This window comes from Venustampulla echinocandica (assembly GCF_003357145.1).
Source record: "Venustampulla echinocandica strain BP 5553 chromosome Unknown scaffold_1, whole genome shotgun sequence".
Classification (NCBI taxonomy): Eukaryota; Fungi; Ascomycota; class Leotiomycetes; order Helotiales; family Pleuroascaceae; genus Venustampulla; species Venustampulla echinocandica.
In genome coordinates this window covers 243120-265920 of record NW_022474206.1, presented here as the reverse complement: position 1 = coordinate 265920, position 22801 = coordinate 243120, and the positions used below count along the sequence as shown (strand labels likewise).

The following is a 22801-nucleotide window of genomic DNA, read 5'->3' as shown; positions in this document are numbered from 1 at the left end:
CGACTACGGTACTGGGTCCCGAGTCGAGACATGAAAGCAACTGGCGCCAAACAATGGAAATAGCTGGATCGTCACACCCGCCATCGCCCCGCGGATTTAGCCATCATGATGCCCATCGGAGCACACTTGCAACGTCCGGCACCAATTTAACGATCCATCTCGGCGCGGGTTGACACAGACGATGACGATGTCCCGTCGTCCACTTGGCTGGCGGCGATAAGGACCGCTTGGCGAGCAGGGAGCAACCGTGGGGTACGAGAGCCTAGGGGAGGTAACAAGTAACAGGTAACAGGTAACAGTAACAGCAACTCACAATTGTGTTATCTACATCCGGTATTGTCTGCCACAATGCAGAGCACAGCGGAGCGGAGCAGCGGCAGGTTGAGTGTTTGCGAGGACGAGTCGAAGGTCGTGGGTGGGGTGGGTGAACGAAAGAGTCTGGAGGGGAGAGCGAAGAGAAGGGGGAAGAGGGGAGAGGGGAGAGGGGAGAGTGGAAGGGAACGAGTCGGCTTTTATTTGGGTGTCCAAGGTTAGCACGGTTGATGGCGACGAACGTATCATGTATGGGAGATGGAGGATGGAAGAGGGAATACGTAGTTCGCAGGATTGGTACTCGTACTGCCAGTGTTATGGGTTCGGTGTCTGGTACGGAGGGCTGACTTGCTACCAACTGCTAGTCCTTGCAGGCGAGGGAAGAGGCGGTACAAGCATAAGGAAGCCGAGGATAAAGACTTATTTCCAATACGAAGGTACGAAGTACCAATTATATATAATAATAAGTCAAGTTGATCTATTCTCCATCTTCCCCTCAACATCATCCTCAGGCTGGCACGCTCACCCCGAATCTCGTGTCGAGATGGGCATATTATTAACACTGACACTGAGAACCGCATAGGATAACACCCAGATCATGAGTGAATAGCAATTCATCAACACCAAGTCCCAACACCAACATTTAAACTTCACACCTACCACCGTCACCTGGTTTGAGGAAAAACAAACACCGCCCAGTGCTAGGCGTGCCAGGCAGCGACGGACGACAAGACACCCAAGGCAAGCCGATCAACGAGAATGGCGGCATCTTCTCCCATTCTGGCCTGACGGAGCGACAGAAGTAGCTTTGCCCCCTCTGGTTGGTCATCGCCGGCACGTTTTCTGGCGTTGGATATTTGGAGTCTGACTCTTGACTCTTGACTCTTGACCCTCCATTTCTCGGGCACGTCGATCGAGGCCACGGCCATCCGCATACGCCTGCAGGTCTCCACGTCTGCATGGCGAGGGACATGGACATGGATATATATTCGTTATGATGTAGCGATTTGCAGCTATCCCAGCCAGCACAACTGTGAACAGCGAATGGGAACAGGCACATTGGTAGCCTCATCGTCCGGGGCCTGGAGCTGGCATAGCGCTTGCAGCACTTGGCTTTGCGACATCGCCACTGCCAAAACGCCAGAGCGTGAGCCGTTGACTCTCGAATTACGAAAGCACGGCGCCTCATTGGATTGACCCGGCTGCTACTTGCGAAGCTACGAAGTATGGGGTAGGTCCTCGAGGACGATCAAACTTCAATTACGTCCTTCAAAGGTGGTAGGTTGGGACCACGGCCTTGGTACTGTAGGGGCTACTCCGACACGACTCCGATAGGATATGTCGTCCAGCTCTTTCTTCGAGGTTTCACAGTTCATCGTTGCTATACGAAATATTCTGCCATTTCTCACATGCCACTCATTGGCTGGCCGTGTCTCAGTCTACGAAGCGTTCCGATCTCCGTCAACGCTCCTTCAGGGATCCCCCACAGCTCGCACCGCCGTCCCCGCCAGAGCAGCAAAAAAATCGACACATGCGACGAGAGAGCTTTATCTCCATCCAATCATGAGCTCCAGATATGGCCGTTACAACCTCCCGAGGATAACTCTCCTGCAAGCTTGTGACAAAAAAAAAGTGTTCTGGTGAGGACCCCTTGTCCCGAAGCAAATATCCGGTCGCAAAGCCGGAGAATTCCCCACACCCACCGGACAACGAAGGCCAAATTTGATCTAACCTTATCATCTGTGGGCTGCTGGATGCATTCATAAGCACCCTACACCCTACACCCTACACCCTACCCTCCGCCGGCCTGGCGGCTGGTAAGCCAGGTAAGGCCTCAAACCCTCGGCCGGAATCCCGTGACTGCGAAGCTGGTTGCGCTCCCTTTTCATGACTACCTCGGAAGCGAACCATCCCAACGAAACACTGCAGCTATTGCGGTTGAAGGGGGGAAATAAGGGATCCTGCAAACGGCCTCGACTCAAAAGAGCGGTCAAGGAGTCTCGAACTCTTCAATCCCGATTTCTCCCGTCTCTGACTAACAGACTGCTATTATGTGCTGTCAGTTTCCCCGAGTGGGACTGCCGGAACAAACAGGAGCACACCCATAGGAAGATGACCGGCCAGCGTCAGAAAGTCAAAAGGATATTACTGACCCACCCCGCGTCTTTCTGACGGGCTCAGTCAGACACTCACAGCGAGCTCGTCCGCGGAGCCGTCAATCAATTAATAATGTCTCTGTCTAGGAAAGAGAACTCCTCTCATCAGGCGGAAACAGAGGCAAGCCATCCCTAAGTACGTCAGTACGTGGTGGGGGTTTCCAACGCTATCATGCCCCTCTAGGATCGTACGACAGGCTACGGAGTGGCTATGGGATGGTTCCCCAGAAGCGAGACGAGTCCAATTCCCACTGCGGAACTACAATGACTGCAGCTACCCTGATAACATTTGCATAGGTATATTGTCAATTATTCTTGCAATTAGAGGGTTTTTCTGTAGGCTTCCAGTGTTTTCATAAGCCCTTGGCATCACTTTTAAAAGCATCAATTGCTCGTGGCAATTGCTACTGTGATATTTCAAAACGAATAGAGCTTTAACATCAATCTATAATACTTCAAGCAGCTAATTTTACAGCCGCCTTTATGTGCTACGTACGGTCTATGGACCAAGGCACTTCGTTCGCACTTACAGGTACAGCCCAGTACGAAATACATGCAAAGTCCTTTACCTCCTCTCTTATTCGCAGGGCGCATTAAGGTTTCTTGGCGGGTGCATTGTAGCGCGACCAGGGTAGCTCTCGGCTCGGTCCAGACATCGTCAACGGCGATAGGGAAGTAAACAAGCAACGAGAAATATCACATCAATAACGATATCCACGTACAACGACAATGCTTTCACTCCCAAATCTCGCGCCTAGAGACGTACGCGCTTATCCCTTCCCAATCTCAAATTCCACCATCCGCTAATCTGCATTCCCATAGTCATACTCCCTCTGGTACACCTCCTCCCACAACTCGAACCCCACAGTCCACCATGACAGCAGTATCAACCCCTCCGACCCGCAAGCTCCAAATCAAACGCAGCCTTCCCACCCTTCTCAGCGCCGCCATCACCATGCCATGCATCGCCATCCTCTCGCGCGCCTGCGGCTAGACGAAGAATACATTGAGCGGCGCAAGCAAAACGTCCAGAATTACGGCAACTCGTGGATCAAACCCCCCGGTATCTCAAAGTCGCTCTACCAATTAAGGGAAGAGAAGCGCGAGATGGAAGAGCATCAGGAGGCTTTACGGCGCGAGGCGCTGGCGCAGGAACTCGCTGAGGCGGAGGCGGCTGAGGGCGTGGATGCGCTGCTGGGCGGGGAAGGGCTGGATGCGGAAGAGGGGATGGGGGAGGGAGAGGAAAGGGATTTGGATGACGATGTGCCGGAGGCGGAGACTACGGTTCTGGAAGGTGATGGTGACGAGGATGAGGATGCTGAGGAAGATGACGATCAAGATGATTCTGCGGACGAGGATCTGGAGCAGGAGGATGTGCCCAGGGGCGTCTTGGCTTCAAGGGTTCCTGACGACGTATACAGGGAAGCTCTTGCGCGTGGGGAAGAAATCGGCGCGCCGCGTTTTGGCGACGAGGGTAATTCCACAGTGGACGATGAAGACAATTCGCACATGTTGCAAGAGGAGGATCTCGTCCAAGAAACGGAGTTACAAGGGGACCCCGATGAGGATATGGATATGGATGCTGATCTGGATGACGATATACCGGAGGCGGGCGGCTACGAACATACTGATACTGAGGATGAACTCTCGAGTAGTGATGATGATGATGAGAGTTTGAATACTGGCGTCCTGCCGAGAGGTTTCCCGCCGGGTTCGAGTATGGTTCGAAGTGATGGGACGCAGAATAGTATGGATTTGAGTAGCATGCTTTCGAATGGAAGTAGCCAGGTAGGAAGTAGTCCACACCAGATATCTGGTCCCCGGAGGAGGGGAGGTTGATAACATAGGAGTGATTTGAGAGTAACGCAGTTGAATTCGTTCAGGATTATTGTTCATCAGGCAAGAAGCTATGGGAAGCAGTAACCTAGAGAATCCAGACAGCATTACTTATTCCGCTTAGTATCCTCTCTAAGCCCTTATTTTCCAATCTATAAGTGCTCCATATCCCTTCCAATAGGTAAAAGCTCGTAGTAGAATCCACTCCAAATCAAAACTATACATTGATGTTGCATAGCGTCATATACAAGCGTGGCCGCCTCTTCAAATTATACATGGCAAGCGTTTAGCCACCGGCAATTAACTATATCTTATACACGCCTTTCCTAACGCCCAGCCACATGCACTATGCAAAATGCCATGATCATATCCCAAACACTCATCTCTAATTCCATATATTCTTCAAAACACCCACACGTAAAAGAACAAGAACCCCACGGCGGCGAAGAATGCTAGCCAGACCTTCCACCCCACGCCTGTCCGCTCGGCCATCACCAGCATCCTGTTCATAGTCCCGCGTAACCGTAGTCTCGTGCCGTCGAAGGACTCGTTCCTAAAGAAAATTAAAATAAGTCGAGAATGGCAAAGGAAAGATCTTGAGGAATTTACATTTTCTCTGCAAGTGCTGAGCTTTCAGTTATTTCATGCCCAATTGCGACCGTCATCTATAAACGCCCTTGTTAGTATCGAGTGAGGGTATCTGGGAAAGAAAAGACAGAGGGAGGGGAAACGCACATCTTTCAGTTGCCTAACCTTCCCCATAATGCCATCAACCTCGCCATCATTCTGGCTCTCCAACTCATTGAGTACCGCATCACTGTATTGTCCCCTAAACACACATCAGCCCTGGCTAGTCTTCATCCATACCGGCCCCTTCTCAACGCCGGATGGCTACGAAAAAAAGCTTTACCTCGAGTTTGGCGTCGCGGGTCGATATGCAGCCCTTTGGTCACCGGATCCTAATCCTACTCCGAGGCTAGATGATCCATTCATCGCGCCCGCAGAATATCCATATCCTGAATAGCCACCCGGCCGGCTGGGGCTCGCGCTGCCGGTTCGCGGTTGCTCGGACGCGCCACCACCATTGTAGTTCTCGAATAAGGCGCTCCGCGGATCCCGTTGATGGAGGGAAGAGCCTCCGAATCTACTGCACGGCGCAAAAGAGTGGATGTTAGCAAACTGTGCGGACAAAATGGTAGATGTGTTGTTTGCAAAGGGGCACACTGGGAAACCCCTAAATCCCAAACGATGGCGCCCCGCCATGCAAGAGAGATAGATTCAAGGCCGGGGAACGATAATAGACTGGAAATGCAAGAAAAATCTTACCTTGATGCCATCGTGATGCAGGACCATCCGTTATGTAGAGACGTGGACAAAAGCTTGACGAAATGTAAAAGTGTCGCTTGAGAAAGAAGCCACCGCATCAGCCACAGGGTTGCAAGGCGGCAACGCCCGCAACTCCCAAGGCTTGCGGCTATTTAGGGTTCGACTTTACAGTGGGGTGTTTAAGAGGAAGGCATGCTCTATTGCTTACTGATTTAGGATGGGTTTTTAAGGGCTTGGCAAAATCGAATGGGCCGCATGACCTTATTTATGAGAAGTCCTTACTTATACGTGGGAGGATAAGTACTGGATCATAGCCTATAATGGCTCGCAACATAAACCCTGAATCTATAATTCGTTTATTTTCTAGCACATGTTGCATTGGCAGGCAAATAAAATACTCGTGTGTGCTTTTGCGGATTTCAATATGCCTCTTCCATAATGTTCAGAGTGGATACATGCCTGTATGCGGTACTTTCGCGCCCAGAAAGCCCCCTCCAGCGCAACCCCCACAAGCCATCATACCATCATATTCCCCAGAGTCTTCATAATGCGATGCTAGAAAAAGTAATTTCGGAGGAGCAAAAAGTGCCAGGGAACATGCTTTTTTGGGTGAGCGGAAAGGACGTTTCTCAAGTCGGTCGTGAGTCTCTGATATTTGCCAAGTCCGCGATTTCAAATACTCTCAAGGGTTGTGGAGTGAGGAGAGAGAACGAAGTCATCAACCAGGATCACGGCACCGACTCGATTTATTCCTCCATCTTGTCCTCATCCTCGGCGGCCTCGAAGTCGTCATCCTCCTCCTCATCTTCGTCCTCCTCAGGAAGCTCCTCCGCAGCCTTGGCAAAATCGATCGTGCGACCGCGAGTGCGGCGACCGCCGGCGATAATGTTGCTGGGGTCGATTTCCTCCATGTTATCATCATCAGGCTCGTCCGCTAAAACTTGTAAGCAGACTGCACCATAGCGAGATTTCAGAGATCAGGCAGACACGTACCAACGGGCTCGGCCTATGATAACATTTTGTCAGCTATGCGTTGACGGAGTGCATAGAATGCTACCTACCTCGTCAACCTCCTCCTCGCTGGAGCTATCGTCCTCGCCTTCCATGCTCACTTCGCGGTTTTCTGGCTCCACAGCCTTGCCCTTTCCCTTGGGATCAGATGCGCTTGACATGTTGATTGAGAGGGTTTGGCTGAACGGATCGATGAGTGTGTCGATATTCAGGATTTGATTGTGATGCTTAAGGACAGGATGCGATCGAGTTGTTTTGAGGTTGAAGACGAGGGACGCGGATCGCGTAGAGCGGTTGTGACATACTGTAGTGGGGTGGTCCCGTGACTGGTCAGTTGAATCTCCAAAACAACTCGGGAATTGACCAATGGGATAAATAGAAAGTCGCTCTTTCGTCCTAACTCAACCACGTTTGCCTCTCGTTCTAACCATTGTTATAGTCCTTATGACCCAACTAGTCAAATACATAAGGTGCGTACATTTACCCTTATCAATTTTCAATCTATAAACGGATAATATTCCGTACAATTTCATAGAACGCAGCTGCTTAAGAAACATTACTTCGTACAGGATTGTTGAGAGCATAATGAACTCGTCAGCAAACCACTCTTCTTGTGACAGGCCCCAACCCACTAACCACTCTACAGAATTTTATAGAGATATGGCGGCCGATGGTATGCGGGGGGGCCAGAATCACTAAGAAATTGAATAAAGGAACTTGGGGTACGAGTACTTCGTACAGCATTTTGGATAAGAACAATGAAGGGTATCGTGATAGGCTTTATACAGTTTCGGGGACAGGTTGCCAGATGCGACATGCTGTCGCGGGCAGTTCGATCTAGCAAAACACTACCTACATATATTCAAATAAGTTCAACCAGTAGTTGATTTGGAAAACACGGAACGTCTTGTTGCTTTATTCTCCGCCTCCTCCAGAAGTTAAAATGAGCATCGTAGCCCCCAAGAGAACCCACCAATACCTATAGTACCAAGATTAGTCGCAATTCATTTTACAGAGAACCAAATGACTTACTTTTGTAACATCGTCTTCTCCGGAACGGGTTCCTCTAATTTCCCTTCCGCCGACAAAACAACAGGCCGATTAAGCTCAGGGCCCTTCCCCTTCCCCATCTTCAACACCGTAACCTTGGGCCCAAAGTCCCTCGTTTGCCCAGCATCGATCTTCGAGCTCTTGCAAGTAACACCTATCACCGCTCCTTGTGCATCGAGAGAAAGGACTAGGGTCGGAGAATAGCCTTTCGAGAAGCTCTCTGATGAGGTCACCGACGTGGACGTTTTCCAGCTCGAAGTTGTGGGATCGTAGACGCCGATTCGCAAAAGTTTGGATTCTGAGGATAGTTCAGGCAACTCAAAATCTGCCAGCTCGGCAGTAAGCGTGGAAGGGTTATATTTGATGGCTGCCAAAGTAACTGGATATGATGATGATTCGACTGGTTGGATCGAGATTGTAGTGGAATCAGTTAGGCCAGACGGGGCTGCGGCTAGTATCGTCCGGACACAGAGTGCCAGTATTAATGAGGCGACCTTCATCGTATTATTGGGAGAGAGAATGAGGGCGGTGGTCAAGATGTCGCGTTGAATGGAGGCTTGTAGCTAAGATGTGAGCGCATGTTATCGCGAATCCAGCTCAGCCTTGTTCATGCCTTAAATATGTGGCGACGAGAGGAGAATAGGGGTGGTATCTCACACGTGATTCCATCACAGCTTTCAATGGCTCCCTTGGTAGGAAACAGTACTGCTGGATATAGATGGTTTATATTGAAGCAAATAACCTAAATCCTACATATTTTGCAGTTCATCTAGATTGCACCATGAATATAGTCCCATGCTCCTCTATCATGGACTTCCTCACACCCAACAAGCAACCGTATGCCAAAGTCCGAACGCCATATCCCTGCCAGCCATGCCAATGCAATAATTATAAAAGATCCGGGGTATTTCCCAACCATCATGCTTTGCTCATTCCATATTGCTCTCGCTACTAGATGCGATGCCTGCTTTGCGGGTTGAGACGTCTTCCATCCAAGCCTTCCACTGTACGTCTGTGGCTCCTTCGATCTTCGGCTGAGAGTCCTCAGTGGTTCCACTGCTTCCAACGTCACCATCTTTATCTTCTTCTTCTTCCGTAGGATTTGAATCATCCTCCAATGTATAACCCTCGGAGCGCTCGACCAGGCCTCGGTAATAATCGACCAACACTTCCGGGTTAGGGACGATCTTCCAGTCCACTCTATAGAGAAAGTCAAGCTCAAGCAGTCCTAGTTCTGCTACCTTGATACCCCCTACTCGAGCGTACGTAGTATTATTCCAGAAGGAATCAGAAAGACCTTTTGCGGCTACCGTGGCAGCAGTGATTAAGAAACGATGAATTGTAAGTGTAGTTACAGTAAATGCGGGGTAGAGAGAGCAGAGCCGATCTATATAATAGACCATTGAGAGAAGTAACGGGGGCGTGAGCGTTGCATGTTTTGCAAGTCTTTGTAGATAATCAAATACTGAAATTCCAGGAGGAGTCCTTTAGCATGCTAGTCAGTCCAAAATACTGTTCAAAAAATGGGAAACCTGGCCTCACCTGGAGTGAAATCGCGTGAGCACACCACTTCGAAGAGGAAGCCCGTCATTGGTTTGGATGAGCTCCGATATCATGTTGGCAATGAGCACAACCATATCTTCCACCTCGCAGAATTCGTATTTGGCAGGCAGCACCTTGACTTGGGGAAGATCAGATCGCGCACGCTTGAGGGACGGTATCTCGCCACTGCCACTACCGGGAAGCTGCCCGCCTGGAGATTGTCGTCTTTTGGAGGCGGGAGATTGTCCTTCTAATATCGGCTTCGAAGGAGAGGAAGGCGCCATAACAGTAGCGACGGTCTCTGGGATTTGTTCGGGCTGCGCAAGGCCCTCTGGAGTCGCGTCAGAAGCTGAAGGTTCCGTCTTCAGATTCATGACTGGACTCTCCCACTGAGTACTGGCATCCGCATATCGCGCCCGTTGCATTTGCAGAGGGGGTGTCTTCTCGGCAGGACCATCGGGGTTCAACTGCGCTCGAGGTTTTGCCTTGGAGGGCCTTCGAGATATATATACAGGAGTGGTCGGCGAGGACTGCGACGCAGGCGCATAGTGAAAAGTCGGGGAAGATGCAGCAGATCTAGGTTGTGGCACAGTCTTCAGCATGGTCTTCAAGGTCCAGCCATGTCATAGCCGGTCTTCTGCACTTCGTAGCAGCTCTGGCGCTGAAATAACGCACTGCGCACAGGAGTGGGAGAGGGGGGCAAGGTCGTCGACGTTGGGCACGCTTTCACAGGGTTCAGATACACACCCGCAGCGTAGGTAAGAAGTGAGGAATCGCTCTCGCAGATGGGATCAGTAGTAGTGCAGCGCCAGCAGCGTCTCCAGCGGTTTTAGAACGTGTCGCTGGTAGTTTTGTTTGCTAGTCAGGCCCGCCCTCGGTACAGTATGAAAATTTCGAGGGAGCGGATGATGCGGCTCAGTGGGCGCAACGGATTGGCAGTGTATGTATTATATTAATCGCTCGCTGGCCGGGCCGACGGGAAACTCGATATAAAAGCAGTCCAACGGCAATCTAGCACTCCAGAATAAAGAGATCACATCACTCGTATATAGAGAGAGGATCCGGTCTGTGTATGGACCATGGGGCGAGTGCTAGTGGGGGCGGATTATCTTGTTCTGTTGTTTTGCGCATGCTCCCATGCGGCCTTGGTATTGGCTCTTGGGCGAGCCCGGTAGATCGGTAGATCGGGCGAGGCTGAATATTTGCTATGCGCACACCATCCTCGGTATCAGCACACCGGCTGGGGTAAAGCGGAGGTTGCGCCCTACAGCAGGCTATCAATCAGTTAGCGAGCGTCACCTTGAGAATCCATATAGTTCACTCACGTCTTTTGGCCACCACACAGTCTTCCACGGTAGCCACGCTTTTGGGACACTGATAATCGGACTTTTGCCACGGAGGCGCTCTATCAGGCGGTCTGCCACGCCTCCAGATTGCTCACTCAACCACTATTCCATTGCCCGCGAATCGACTATCAAACTCACTTGAGCTGACAACCACATCCTTCTCCGCCTCCATCATGGCGAGACAGCCCTGGGTGTTACAGATCCGAAATGCTAGGAACCATGCCGAACAAATCAGTGCTCTGAGAGCTCTCAAGAATGACCTCGTGGGCCATCCTTTAAAGAAGCAAGAAGCTGTAGCGCTGGGAATACTAGAACCGGTGGTGCGTCTGACGTCGAATAATCTGGGCAGCAGGCCCGATGGCAAATCGCATGACCACAGCTTTGCATCCAAGCCTCTTAATGAGGAAGAGGTGGTTAGGCTGCAAGGGCTGCAGGTCGTGGCTAGCATTGCACTCGGTGAGAACTTCCCAACCGCTCTCTGTGGGCTCCAGTATGCTCTGGCTAACTACTGGAATTAGGAGGCCCTTCCTTTCTCCTCTATCTCCACTCGGCGTCTGTTTTGCCGGCCGTACTTTCGAACCTGTGCCCCTCGAACAACCCGTCACAGCTCGTCTTAGCCTCTCTCCGTGCTCTATCAAACCTTGCAGATTCTGCTGCACTGGCTCCCAATTCGCATCCCTTAAACACGGGCGCCATCGCGGATGGACTTTTTGCTCGCCAATATCTCCCCACCATATGTCGTATATTATCGCAATCCTCGGCTTCTTCGGCGGTCCAATGCCAAATATCAATTACCGCCTCCTTGATCGGTAGAATCTGCCGGGAGGAGCGCCATCAACAAGCTCTAGCAAGCTCAGGAGTTCTAGATGCGCTTGCTACCGAGTTGTCTCGGTTTGTTGCTGCCGATGGTCTTGTTATACCTGGCGCAGACATCTTAGCACAGAGAGACGGTCTTCAAGAGTACTTTCCAACTGTTTCACACCAAAATATAGAGCTTGGGGTAATACTCGAGGCAATCTCAGTCATTATCGCCAATTCCAAGTTTAGGTCGTCGCAGCTCTTGTATTCTCCGTCGATCTTGGCTATCTTTCCGATCTCCCAGCCTACTGAGTTTGCTGCATGTCAGAGTGCGCGCGCCGTTTGGAATGCGTTCAACGTAGCTGGTCTGAACGTTCGCCAAAGCCAGTTAAACGCCATCGACTACCTTCTACCTTTTGTTCCTCTCCATCAGCTAAAGAGTCCAAGTGCCCAAGCATCTGCATTTCCTCCGCTAGGTGCACCTGGTCCAAGGGAGCCATTAGGACTGGCTGGACGCTCTGTCTCGAGTAGATACAATGGCACCTCCCTCCCAAGTTGGAGCGATTCTCCCGGACCCGGTTCGGAATTACCAACTCAACCCGTCCCCGATGCGGATTTAGAGGAGCCCGAAAACCCTTTGATTGCCTACCTTATATTTACTCTCAGATACAGAAGCGACATGGAGCGATTGATGGCCGCATCTGTTCTGACGATCCTTTATCGAGCCGGCCTAACGAGCAAGACACGGGAAACCACCATTGGCCTACTAGTAGTACCTCTTCTCGTACAAATGCTCGATGACAATTTCAATTTGCAAACCGGCAAGGACAGTTTTGCAGACGAGGAGGCCCAACGTATTGACTGGGCGATTAAAGAGCGCGCTCCCGCAGTCCTTGCAATGTTAATCACTGACAGCGAATACCTCCAAAAGGCTGCCTTTGATGCTGGAGTGGTTGGCAAGCTCACGAAGATACTGAAGATTGCGTATGATCCTGTTACTGAAGCTTTCCGTCCCCACACATGGTCACCGCATGACAGCGATGAATTGAATTCCGAATTTCAAACTGCCAAGCTGGGCAATCAGGGGGAGCCGCCGTTGCTTGTTCACAAAGTCAAGGTCAGGGAGAGCACACTGAAGGCTATAGCTGCGCTCGTTCCCTTCAAAGATGAATACCGGAAAGCAATAGTAGATCAAGGTACGATCCCTTATATTGTCGAGTCGATGAATTCGAATCCTGGGAAACCATCCCCCAAAGCTACCGACAAGTCCGATAAAACTCCCAATGGCTCTAGCGAGAATGAGACCAAGCAGGGATACGGGGTTAATGGTGTGGATGTGCTTATTGCTGCATGCGGGGCTATCCGTGCGCTATCTCGATCTGTGGGGATCTTGAGGACCACACTAATCGACAATGGCGTTGCGATGCCTGTCTTCCGCCTTCTCCAACATCCCGACATCGAGGTCCAAATTGCAGCTACTGCGACGGTCTGCAATTTAGTGACCGATGTGAGTCCTATGCGCGATGTAAGTAAACCCTACTTGTCTTATGAACTTGACTAATAAGTACCACCAGTCGATCGCGGAAGCCGGAGTTCTCAAAATCCTTTGTGAGCATGCCCATTCTATGAATGCCAAGCTACGCCTCAATGCTCTTTGGGCCTTGAAACACTTTGTCCACTCTGTGAGCAACGATGTGAAGAGATTATGTTTAGAGGAGCTCGGACAGGGTTGGCTTGTACAGCTCATTTGCGACGACACCGAAGACGAAGCACTTCTGTCCTCGAGAAGCAATGGAGAGGAACGCCCAACTTCGGGACTACACGATGAAGCTAATGAAGATGTTGAGATGGACCAGTTTGAAGACCCTGTTGGCTCTACATTAGGCGCATCTTTTGGCCGATCTACGAACTCTCGACCGAGCAGTAGTAGGAGCAAGTCCCTTCAGCAAGCCGAACTAAGACTTGCAGCTCTAAGGGAAGCAGAAACAAATCCTGCAAGAAAAGCCAGGAAGGACGATATTGCTGTACAAGAGCAGGGTCTCGATTTTATACGGAATCTCATAGGAGGAGCTGGCCAAGGCGGTACTGCGGAGACCACAGAAATGATTGACTTCCTCTTCAACGCCTTAGGCCAAGACAGGGTATTTGAGATCCTAGCATCCAAACTCAGACCAAAAGTCATCAACCCATTTGGTCGGCGAAACCCAGCGGCACCCGAGACTCGGGTTCAGCCTCCACATCCAGAAATTATCGCGGCTGTGGGCTACATCCTCGTGCACATGGCAGCAAGCATTCCCCGCCATCGACAACTAGTCATTGCCCAGACCGACCTGTTACAGCTCCTCGTCCCCCAATTCAACCACACCACCATCGAAGTCCGGCTCGCTCTATGCTGGCTTGTTACGAATCTTACATGGATGGACGACGCGAGTGATGCCCAAGCTTGTGCGCAACGGGCGAACCAGTTGAAGGAGCTCGGTTTCCTTGCTAAGCTGGAGAAGCTAGAGCAAGATCCCGAGTTGAATGTTAGGGAGCGAGCTAAATCCGCCTTGTGGCAGATGAAACAGGGTACATAATTATGGATTCCCCTTGTAGGATTGTATGATATTATGGAAGGTCCGGTTTATGAGGGGTTTACTGAAATGGTATCTTGTCGGGGACTGTGTGCCTCCTTCACTTTCAGAGATCGAATCAATATCGATACGGGGTTATTTTACCTGTTTACCCATTTCGTTTTGAGCGGATGGAATGGATGTAAGCGAGTAGTAGAAGCGTTACTTTAGTTACCGACCTACACACCTACCTACCTATATATGGAGGCAAAATGTTATACCCCCTTGTTCCCCATTGGATTGCAAAATAATTGTGCTGCCCACTCTATGCTCAGCCACGTTACTACTCTCCCTTTCGGTAATCAATAATTCTTTACTCTTACTAGGTTCTATCTTTCGAATATTATGAACTGCGCACGATGATATACAAAACTGGCCGTGTTTTCCATCAAGCCACGGCGAAGATAGAACAGAAATCCATGTTTTTGGACTGCGCTACTTGGTGGGGATTTGAAAGGATATTTAGAGTTATCTTTGAGATCACATAAGACGAAAGTATCCATAGGCTATAAGTAAGTAACTAGTCGACGGAATTAGGGCCAGAGTGGCTTCAATCAAGATAACAGGGATGGGCTCTGCAGCTTAACAAGAACCTGAAAATATGTTGGAGCACTAGACAGCTGCTATTACATTGTTTGCAACACTCCTGTCACGACCTGGAATTTAGTTCCATAGGTTTGGATGACTAATTATGAGGCTATTCACCGTCTTGGAAGTTTGATGGGAAGGTTAGATTTAAGAGGGTTTAGCTACTGCCAAATATTTCGTCACGTTTGTATTTAATGATGCGATGGGGTTGTAAGTGAATGCCGACTGAAAGCTGAGGAGCACCCAAAAGTTGGCAATTACGTTTACCCATATATATACCCAGTACAATGCGCGTATTTTAAGTACTAAAATCAATCAACGAGTACGAGGAAGCTCATATCATCGCGAAGAAAAGATCTCATGTGAATCTTCTCCCAGCAGATTTTCCGTGGCCCTATAATACCGATTCTACAACCCAGGCCCTTCTGACTCAGCAGTGAAACAGCAGCCAACCGTGTGGCCCAGTTGCCATGTGCTCGAACAATGCTAAGTGAAGAAGGTAGGTCCAGAGTCTCTTCCCAATTGTCGAGAGATATGATCTTTTGCAACCAAGCTTCCTGGTTTGGTGTGGGACCTTCACAAGTACATTCCACATCCACTCGCTCCGGCTTCATCTTGTGTAGGCCTAGTATGTCCAAGTCGGCTATCCACTCCCCACGGTCACACAGAGAGATCACGGACTCGAGGAAATGCACTTCTTGGTCGATAGAGCCGGGATTGGTCGTCGGCAGTGGTACTTTCCATTTGGTAAATGACAAATGTAACGAAGTCCCCTTGAAATTGTCCTCCCTTTTCAAGTCATATGAATCGTGTTGCACAAGTCGCCAGTCATCACTCAAACTCCTGACTCGAGGGGACTGTGGTCCAATCATCAAACTCACTCCTGGATGGCCGATGTTCCCTACTATGTGACGGATATCATAGCCCGTGACGTAGTCAAAAGGATCTGACAAGAGCTCCCCAGCAACATATATTGAGTTGTCAATGCTTATTGCAAGTACGGGTTCAAGGTCAAGTGGAGTCAAATTGATATGGCCAGTCTCAAACAAAACAACGCATGCAAAAGTGTTCTGGCGTCTCATCCCGTCCTCTGGATATATGGATGGCCCTGGTGCCCAATGGCCATTTAAAATGGGATGGGTCACAATCTCGAGAGATATTGTCGCATTTGGAAGTCTCTCGTAGATTAAGGCAGCTGATTGAAGCGCCTTCAGGGAATGATGCCATTGAACTGACGGAAGGCTGGGCAATGGGAGGTTAACTAAGGACATCATTTTTGCGGCCCAAAGGCGATTGTAGGTTAGATCAAAGTTGTGATCGTATGTCCCTTCAACTGGCGGGTTTGGCGCTCTTTCGGCTTCAGTGAGAGGATCATTGAGCCTAACCCTGTTAAGGAATCTCCAGACATTCGAGGGTTCTAGATTTCGGCTCTGGAATAATTGAAGACCCTCCTTAACACTATCTATACTCTTTCTTGCTTTTTCAAGGCGATCGTTGTAGTACTGATGCTCGAAATTTACCTTTCCGTCTTCCCAGTCTCTGATATATAATTCGAAGCCACCACCTGCATACCCGTCGCCTGGGAATTGGAGGACGCGGCGGAAGTTGACCTTTTCTCGTCGGATGTGGTATATATTGTGTGCTTCAGGGTTGTTTTGGAAGGGTAACGGGGTCCAATCGAAGCACTGGCAGTTACCGCCGGCTGGACAATCGCTGAGTAGTGTCGATGGGCTTGTTCGTTTGCTAAATAATTTCGGCGGGTTGATCCAACAGATTTGATTTCCTGCATCACCTCGCCGAAGAATAGTAGGTATGGGCATCTGTTCTTCGCAACACTGAGAACAAAACGATCGAACTGGTGTACTTTGTGTTTCCCTGCCTGGGTGGAGTTGGAGGTTGTAAGGTAAGTGGCATGTCTCTCCTTTCTCCACAAGATACTCAATTCGGGAACTGATATCTATAGGATTTTGGCATTGTCGAGCAGATGAAGAATGGCATCCAGTGCCACAAGCAACCCCGTTTACACTGCAAGGGCAATTAACCCCACATATTTCATTTACGCAATGGCACGAAGCCTGGGACTGGAAAAGGGGTTTAAAACGAATTGGAGGCTCCTTATTAGAGAAAACGCTCTGGTAGGGATTCATTTTGGCTTCCCAACAAGTTGTGGCCTGGATCCACCTTCCATGTGTCGTTTTGATGGCCGAGTCCTGGAGTGGTCCATCAAGCTGCTGATGATGCGGAGTCACCGTCGCATATTCGTAGTAGCAAATCTTCCCAAAATTTATCGAGAAGCTAATGAAAGCCTCGTCATTCTGGAGTCCAATTGATCCTGCAAGCCCCCGCAGATAATGGACCCCTCGGTCAATATCATACTTCTCCGATAGTGATGACGAAATCGATCTGTTAAGGAGCCCAAAGAAAGGAGTTTGATAACCCCGAGGCATATGATCATCACAGATAAATCTACCCGCTCGACGCGCTCCATAGCCAAGTAGTGCCGTACCATTTTTCAATTCTGAATCCGGTAGCTCAGTAATGTATACAGCACCACTAGCAAGGACTGACATCCACCGTATGCCGAATCGAAGACTGGTATTCTCAGGCGGGATTGAGGTTTGCAAGTAATCCCACAATGCTTTTACCCATCGCGCGGCGTCAATCATATCTGCCTTCGCAAGGCCCCAGGAACCAAATACCACCCCCAGCACTACTGCTTCAAGCTGATTAATCGATACACGAGAGATGTCTTCGTTACTAGTGACTTTGACAGGATCTCCGTAGTATCGTAGATGAGACAGTGCCAAAGACCATCGTACACCACCATCATCACAATCCGCTCTCATCACCCCAAGTCCGAGGGTGACAATTGCGTGCTCAGGGGTGAGACGATCATGGAACTTCACATTCGTTGCTTCATCTCCATATACGACTAGATCAGGGTACAGATGCCAAGCAGAGAGTGCGAGGAGTACAGCTCTATCGGATACTTGCTGGGGCTCGTCATTAAGAAGTTTTTCCATGCAACACATTGATTTCGTCCAGCTGCCGATGACTGACAAATAGGTGGATTTGCTGGTGACGAAAGGAGTTGCAACATTCTTGATGATTAGAAGGAACTGATTGTGATCAGTTCGTTTAATCTGATCAGCCTGTCGAAGCCAAGATCTGACGCTCGCATCCCAATTTGCAAGTTCCGACCTCGAGATGTCCTGTCTTGCAGCAACGAGTGTAGAAGTGGAAATTATACAATTCTCGTTCACCGCAGCCACGACCTCCGCCTGCCTCTCGGCAACAATCTCAACCCAGATCGAGGTAGCTTTATCAGCAGGCCAGGCTCTTGCAAGGATGCAAGATAACAACTGGATTCCAAGGGAAGCCGGGCCTGAGGTTGCGGCAGCCCATAGGGTGGTGCAATCAGTCCCGACATACTCTTCAAAAGGGCCATCTTTATCGGTGCCTTTGGGATTGATGCCGGGTGTTCCAATTATTTCTGATGATCGCAACCCATAAGCCTTGAGGAGTTTGGGGGTGGAAGGAATCAGCTGTTCAAATAGACCGCCCAGCCTTCGAGCAGTCTTGTGAGTTGGACCATCTTCCGCATTGCTCTTCCTCTGGGACGACAAGGCTGCACCCACTGCAGAAAACTCCTTCGGAGCCGAGCACTTCCAAAGGGAGAAGTCAGAATGTGAAAAGTCGACTTTGATATTTAGTAGATTGAGATTGTTGCTAAGGTTCGCGGACAGGTCTGCAATCTTGCCAACGGCTGACATTTTGAAGAAAAGAAAGATAGCTTTGACGCTTTGATCGGTGGAGAATGTGGATGGAGACAACTATGATAAAGATAATTTGTAGTTTCCAAAGAGATCTCTGCGGGGAAAAGCCAGTCCTAGAGAATGCCGGACGAGACATAGGCCCATATTGGGACCCAAACCCGAAATTTCAAGGCGGTTGGCGTGCAGCCTCACTATTTGATACGCGGGTTCAGTAACGTGGGATATTCCTCCATAAACCCCACGTTCTAATGACTAAATTATTGACCAGTTGATTTCTGGTACTGCAACGGGCCCAAGCTCGCAGCCTTGCTGAGCTGTGTCCACGAAGTCGGTAACCCAAAATACAGAATAAGACAGCAAGCAGCCAGAGAACTCAAAACACAAGATGAAGCATCGCTGATTAGCGCCTATCAGCTCTACAAACTCTCTCTTATTAGCGACTTTTTGGTAATCTTAGGATTGTTAGGTTAGTCAAATAAAAAGATAGCCAAATATAATGTTAAGTCTACCTTGCTACTCATCAGGTAGGTTTATATATATGCATGGGAGTGCTTGGAGCTGTACAGAGTATGATACACCTATCTCCTAATGTCGCAGGTTCCATGTGCAGAGTTGCTCTTCTGCCTATTGATTTCGCGGAACGATCTTGGAGTAAGCACTCCTATCATTCCGTAGAAAGATTATTTCGAACACCCAAACCTTCCCAGGAAACTCTCGGCCTGGTTTGTGCCGCTTTTCTACCGCAGCAGCCAGAATGCAGTTCAAAGACGGGTTCCGAGAGTTGAAAGAGTTGAGGCAATGGAATTGGTATCTAAGCATAGGATCACCTCACCATTAGAATCGGCCTACCTTGTCACCTCGTCCTCGTATCAAAGACGTGTATCTATCGAAGAATTGTATCTGGATTTGGTATGCTTGCGGTGAAACTCGTCTCACCAGTATTCCAATATTTATAGGTAGGTTAGTACTGTAGTTGTAGCGAGGTATTTTATAGAAAAGCCACTTTAACTTGTATAGAACATATAAGGTTAGTCAAATACCTTTGCCTGCCTATCCGATGTAAATCAATATAAGCCTTTTTGGCATTTAAGGAAGACAAAAGGCTGCCACTTGGTTAAGTGGTTCAGGTCAAATTGACTTCTGGAGAGGATCGATAGGCCCAAAAACGACAAAACACGACAGTGACAAAAATCGGCTAGAGATGTAGGCATTCGACACCGGGCTGAACTCTTTTTGCTCTGCGAGTATACGATAATATTTTTTGGGCTTTAATTTTAATTTTATATAGAATAACCGAAGGTGAGCGCTCTCTTTTGTATTCTCGCGTCCTCGCCCCCCTTTTGTCGTTTTCGCTAACCGAAGGTGAGGACGTTCTGTATACTCCACCCTCCCAACGACTTCGCCAAAAAGTAAAAAGACGAAGAGGAGGAAAAAAAAGATATTCGATAATTAAAAATAGCAAAAATCCAGGGAGCGCCGCAGCGCCCGCCCCTGGTTAAAACCAGACGCACTGAGTTTTAATTACTTTAGGCTGAGCCTTTTTCGAGATCTCTCTAAGAAAAGACAGGAAACTCTCTCCAACATCGCACACACAATTTGATCCGTACCACCTCGCCAAGTGGACAGCCCTTGTGCCGATTAATTGGTTTTGCCTTATTTGGCTTTATGTAGGAGGGTATGGTGGTGTTGGGAGGGCGGGCGGTGAAAAGTGGTAGATAGCTAGCGAGGGAAGGCGGTGGCTATTGTTGTGAGGGTGGCTTCTCTCTTGAGGCGGCAACTACCTATAGGTAAGGTACACCTAGCTATGCATGATACCTACCTTGACCTGTTTTATAGGGGTTGCTGGGAATTAGCTAGAGTCTTTCCAATAACTTGCTTGTCCTGCTAGTCTGTCTTCCTTTGCCTTCTCTATTATCTTTACTTTTCGACTTATGGGCTATACCGTCCTCGTATAACGAAAGTTGGTGTCTATGATGGTTTGCTTGTGTTGGAGAAATACGGTTGGGGACTTCAACAATAGGCAAGTTCAGCTTCACTTCTCTTCAACATGCGGGCTATAATAGCCCGTACCTTATTCACGCGCAAAGAATCAATAAAGCTTGAGTTTTAACAATATCCATTAACCTCACAGTACTCGCTACCATAAGTTAAAAAAACTTAATTCCTAATTATCCCCATCACTTCTCAGACTTCTCCGCGGGTACGGCCTCGCTAATATGCTCGACCTCAATCCCTGGCTCGCCAACGCGTCTGTCATCTGGGCTTCCAAAATGGATAGTCTTCTCAACAGCAGTGGTAGCCTTATCAGCGATGGCTTGGTCCTCGAACACTATTTCACAATCATATTAGTCCATGTTATTCCCTCATAGTCTAGAACAAGAAGCAAGTAGCAAAGGAAAAACTTACAGAAGGCCAATTCCTCCAAAGTTCGCCCCTGGGTCTCGGGGTAGAAGAAGTAGATGGTCGCGATTTCACAGAGGATAAGCGCGATATACATGATGAGGTACTTCCAGCCAGCGCCATCGATACCGATGGGGTTGACGAAGTTGGTGAAGAAGGCGGCGCCGCGACCGAAGAATTGTTCGATGGAGATACCACGGGAGCGTTCGGCGTAGGGGAATAGCTCGATAAGGTATGCTACAGAACCATATTAGCTCGGAAGGGTGGGGATGGTGGGGCAAGCTTACTGTAGGTCAGGGCATTGTTTCCAATGTTGTACCAGACGGAGTACATGTAGATGAAGAAGAGGACAGCAATACCGGCGCCTTTGTTTTGGCTCTTGTTCTCGATTGCGACGAGGGCTCGCTGTTGGGCGACGGTCCAACCGACGTAGACAGCCAACATACCGCATGCACCAGTCAAGAACATAGTGCGGCGCTTGAAGCGCGGGGCGATGAGGGCAATAGCAGTGCCGTTAATGAAACTCCATGCGGTCTGCAAATTGTTAGATTGCAATTTTCTAGAAGAGGTATGCAGATTAAGTTAAACATACGTTTCCGAGGTTGATCATGGTCTTGGTGTGGACGTCCGTATATCCAATGAGCTCGAGAATCTTTGCAAGATAGAATCTACACATTGTCAGTATAGTGATCAACAAGCGAACCACTTCTGTCATGGGGCTTACGAGATCAATGTATTTCCAGACCATTGGGTATACAAACCCATTGCTGATGCAATGAACGTTCTGCGTCGCATACCAGGGCTTCTGACCATATCCCACCAGGACAACTTCGCAGCTTCCAACTCCAGTGCGATGGTAGTCTCGATTTGAGACATCTCGGCCTTGACAAAGAGGGAATCACGGTCTCCTTCAGCATGGTAATGGACTAAGATATCAAAGGCCTCGTCGCGGCGGTCTTTACTAATCAAGTATCTAGGACTTTCAGGGAGGAAGCTAGAGCAAAGCTGTTAGATAAGTCATTGACTTGAGAGGATTTCAACTCACAAGACTAGACCCATTTGCAGGAGAGACGGGCAGCATTGAAGCAATGACGGAATTCGCCATGACCAGTCATTCAGAATCGTAGATGTCCGAACCACAATCCCAGAAGCTATGAGCGAGCCCACAAAGTAGGATGCGTTGAACATAGAAGTCATCATTGGCCGTTCCTTAGGGTATGAGAGCTCGCCCAACATAGCGGAGCCGGAGACAATACAGAAGATGATACCAGCACCAAGGATCATTCTAGCAATGATGTACATTGCAACTGCGGAGTGGTAATTAGCGGTTGATCACTAGCCCACAAAGCTTAATGGTCCTTACCGTGAGTTGAAAACCCTTGGATGATGGCGCCTACGCATTGAAGCGCTGAACCCAGAAAGATAGACCATCGTCGACCGAATGCCTGTGCTGCCCACGGCACCACAGGAACCATAAGAATAGCGCCCAAACTGTAGGCAGATGCCACCATTCCCAACAAAGGGGCGTCAACCATCCATGTGTCCTTTCCTTTCACATCGATGGCGGGATGACCGAAATCTATATCCATCAGTAAGAAAACCATAGACTTAGACAAGGTCTTCCTTCTACTAACATTTGAGCCAGGGGGGCAAGAACTGCACGCCATTGATCAATTGAGAATCGAATCCGGATGTGATCTCAATGCCCATGCACGTGGGGTAGAGCAAAAGATACAACAATCTCAGGTTTCTCTTCTTGTACCAAATGACCTTATCCTCGTCCACCAAACGGGTCAGAATCGGGTCCGACTCTTTTCCCAAATCGATGAGCCCCATATTGACGGCGTGTTATTGAGCAACTTTAACGGAAAGCTACTACTTGCAGGATTCGTATAGGCTCCTGCGGAAAACAGGATGGAAAAACCCAGATACCGGGACGAACTCCCTCCTTATTATAACAAGCTACGCATCTATCACCCATTTCCCGGAAGATACTATTATGGCATTCCGACATGGTACGAACGTGGTTCCCCGGATCTCATCTAGAG

At 49.2% G+C, this 22801-nt stretch overlaps 8 protein-coding genes across 8 annotated transcripts; 2 read left to right on the top strand and 6 right to left on the bottom strand.

The window, feature by feature from the left end:
- Positions 1 to 3197: 3197 nt before the first annotated feature.
- BP5553_02620 (Uncharacterized protein) lies at positions 3198 to 4307 on the top strand (the record flags this gene model as incomplete). Its single annotated transcript, XM_032011243.1, has 2 exons — positions 3198 to 3230; positions 3291 to 4307. 2 exons carry the CDS (start codon positions 3198 to 3200, stop codon positions 4305 to 4307), a joined length of 1050 nt encoding a protein of 349 aa, XP_031870936.1.
- Positions 4308 to 4706: 399 nt separating this feature from the next.
- BP5553_02619 (Uncharacterized protein) lies at positions 4707 to 5641 on the bottom strand (the record flags this gene model as incomplete). The annotated part of the gene is made up of 5 exons (XM_032011242.1): positions 4707 to 4857; positions 4914 to 4969; positions 5040 to 5133; positions 5215 to 5448; positions 5631 to 5641. The coding sequence occupies 5 exons, from the start codon at positions 5639 to 5641 to the stop codon at positions 4707 to 4709; spliced, it is 546 nt and encodes a 181-aa protein (XP_031870935.1).
- A 735-nt stretch (positions 5642 to 6376) lies between these two features.
- On the bottom strand, positions 6377 to 6802 carry BP5553_02618 (Uncharacterized protein; the record flags this gene model as incomplete). The annotated part of the gene is made up of 3 exons (XM_032011241.1): positions 6377 to 6564; positions 6624 to 6636; positions 6692 to 6802. The coding sequence occupies 3 exons, from the start codon at positions 6800 to 6802 to the stop codon at positions 6377 to 6379; spliced, it is 312 nt and encodes a 103-aa protein (XP_031870934.1).
- A 754-nt stretch (positions 6803 to 7556) lies between these two features.
- BP5553_02617 (Uncharacterized protein) lies at positions 7557 to 8191 on the bottom strand (the record flags this gene model as incomplete). The annotated part of the gene is made up of 2 exons (XM_032011240.1): positions 7557 to 7620; positions 7674 to 8191. 2 exons carry the CDS (start codon positions 8189 to 8191, stop codon positions 7557 to 7559), a joined length of 582 nt encoding a protein of 193 aa, XP_031870933.1.
- Positions 8192 to 8620: 429 nt separating this feature from the next.
- BP5553_02616 (uncharacterized protein) lies at positions 8621 to 9835 on the bottom strand (the record flags this gene model as incomplete). Its single annotated transcript, XM_032011239.1, has 2 exons — positions 8621 to 9176; positions 9234 to 9835. 2 exons carry the CDS (start codon positions 9833 to 9835, stop codon positions 8621 to 8623), a joined length of 1158 nt encoding a protein of 385 aa, XP_031870932.1.
- A 917-nt stretch (positions 9836 to 10752) lies between these two features.
- BP5553_02615 (uncharacterized protein) lies at positions 10753 to 13953 on the top strand (the record flags this gene model as incomplete). Its single annotated transcript, XM_032011238.1, has 3 exons — positions 10753 to 11035; positions 11098 to 12902; positions 12952 to 13953. The coding sequence occupies 3 exons, from the start codon at positions 10753 to 10755 to the stop codon at positions 13951 to 13953; spliced, it is 3090 nt and encodes a 1029-aa protein (XP_031870931.1).
- A 935-nt stretch (positions 13954 to 14888) lies between these two features.
- On the bottom strand, positions 14889 to 18350 carry BP5553_02614 (uncharacterized protein; the record flags this gene model as incomplete). Its single annotated transcript, XM_032011237.1, has 1 exon — positions 14889 to 18350. One exon carries the CDS (start codon positions 18348 to 18350, stop codon positions 14889 to 14891), a length of 3462 nt encoding a protein of 1153 aa, XP_031870930.1.
- Positions 18351 to 20530: 2180 nt separating this feature from the next.
- On the bottom strand, positions 20531 to 22589 carry BP5553_02613 (uncharacterized protein; the record flags this gene model as incomplete). Its single annotated transcript, XM_032011236.1, has 8 exons — positions 20531 to 20682; positions 20760 to 20990; positions 21041 to 21287; positions 21346 to 21421; positions 21478 to 21747; positions 21799 to 22060; positions 22117 to 22332; positions 22388 to 22589. The coding sequence occupies 8 exons, from the start codon at positions 22587 to 22589 to the stop codon at positions 20531 to 20533; spliced, it is 1656 nt and encodes a 551-aa protein (XP_031870929.1).
- Positions 22590 to 22801: the final 212 nt, after the last annotated feature.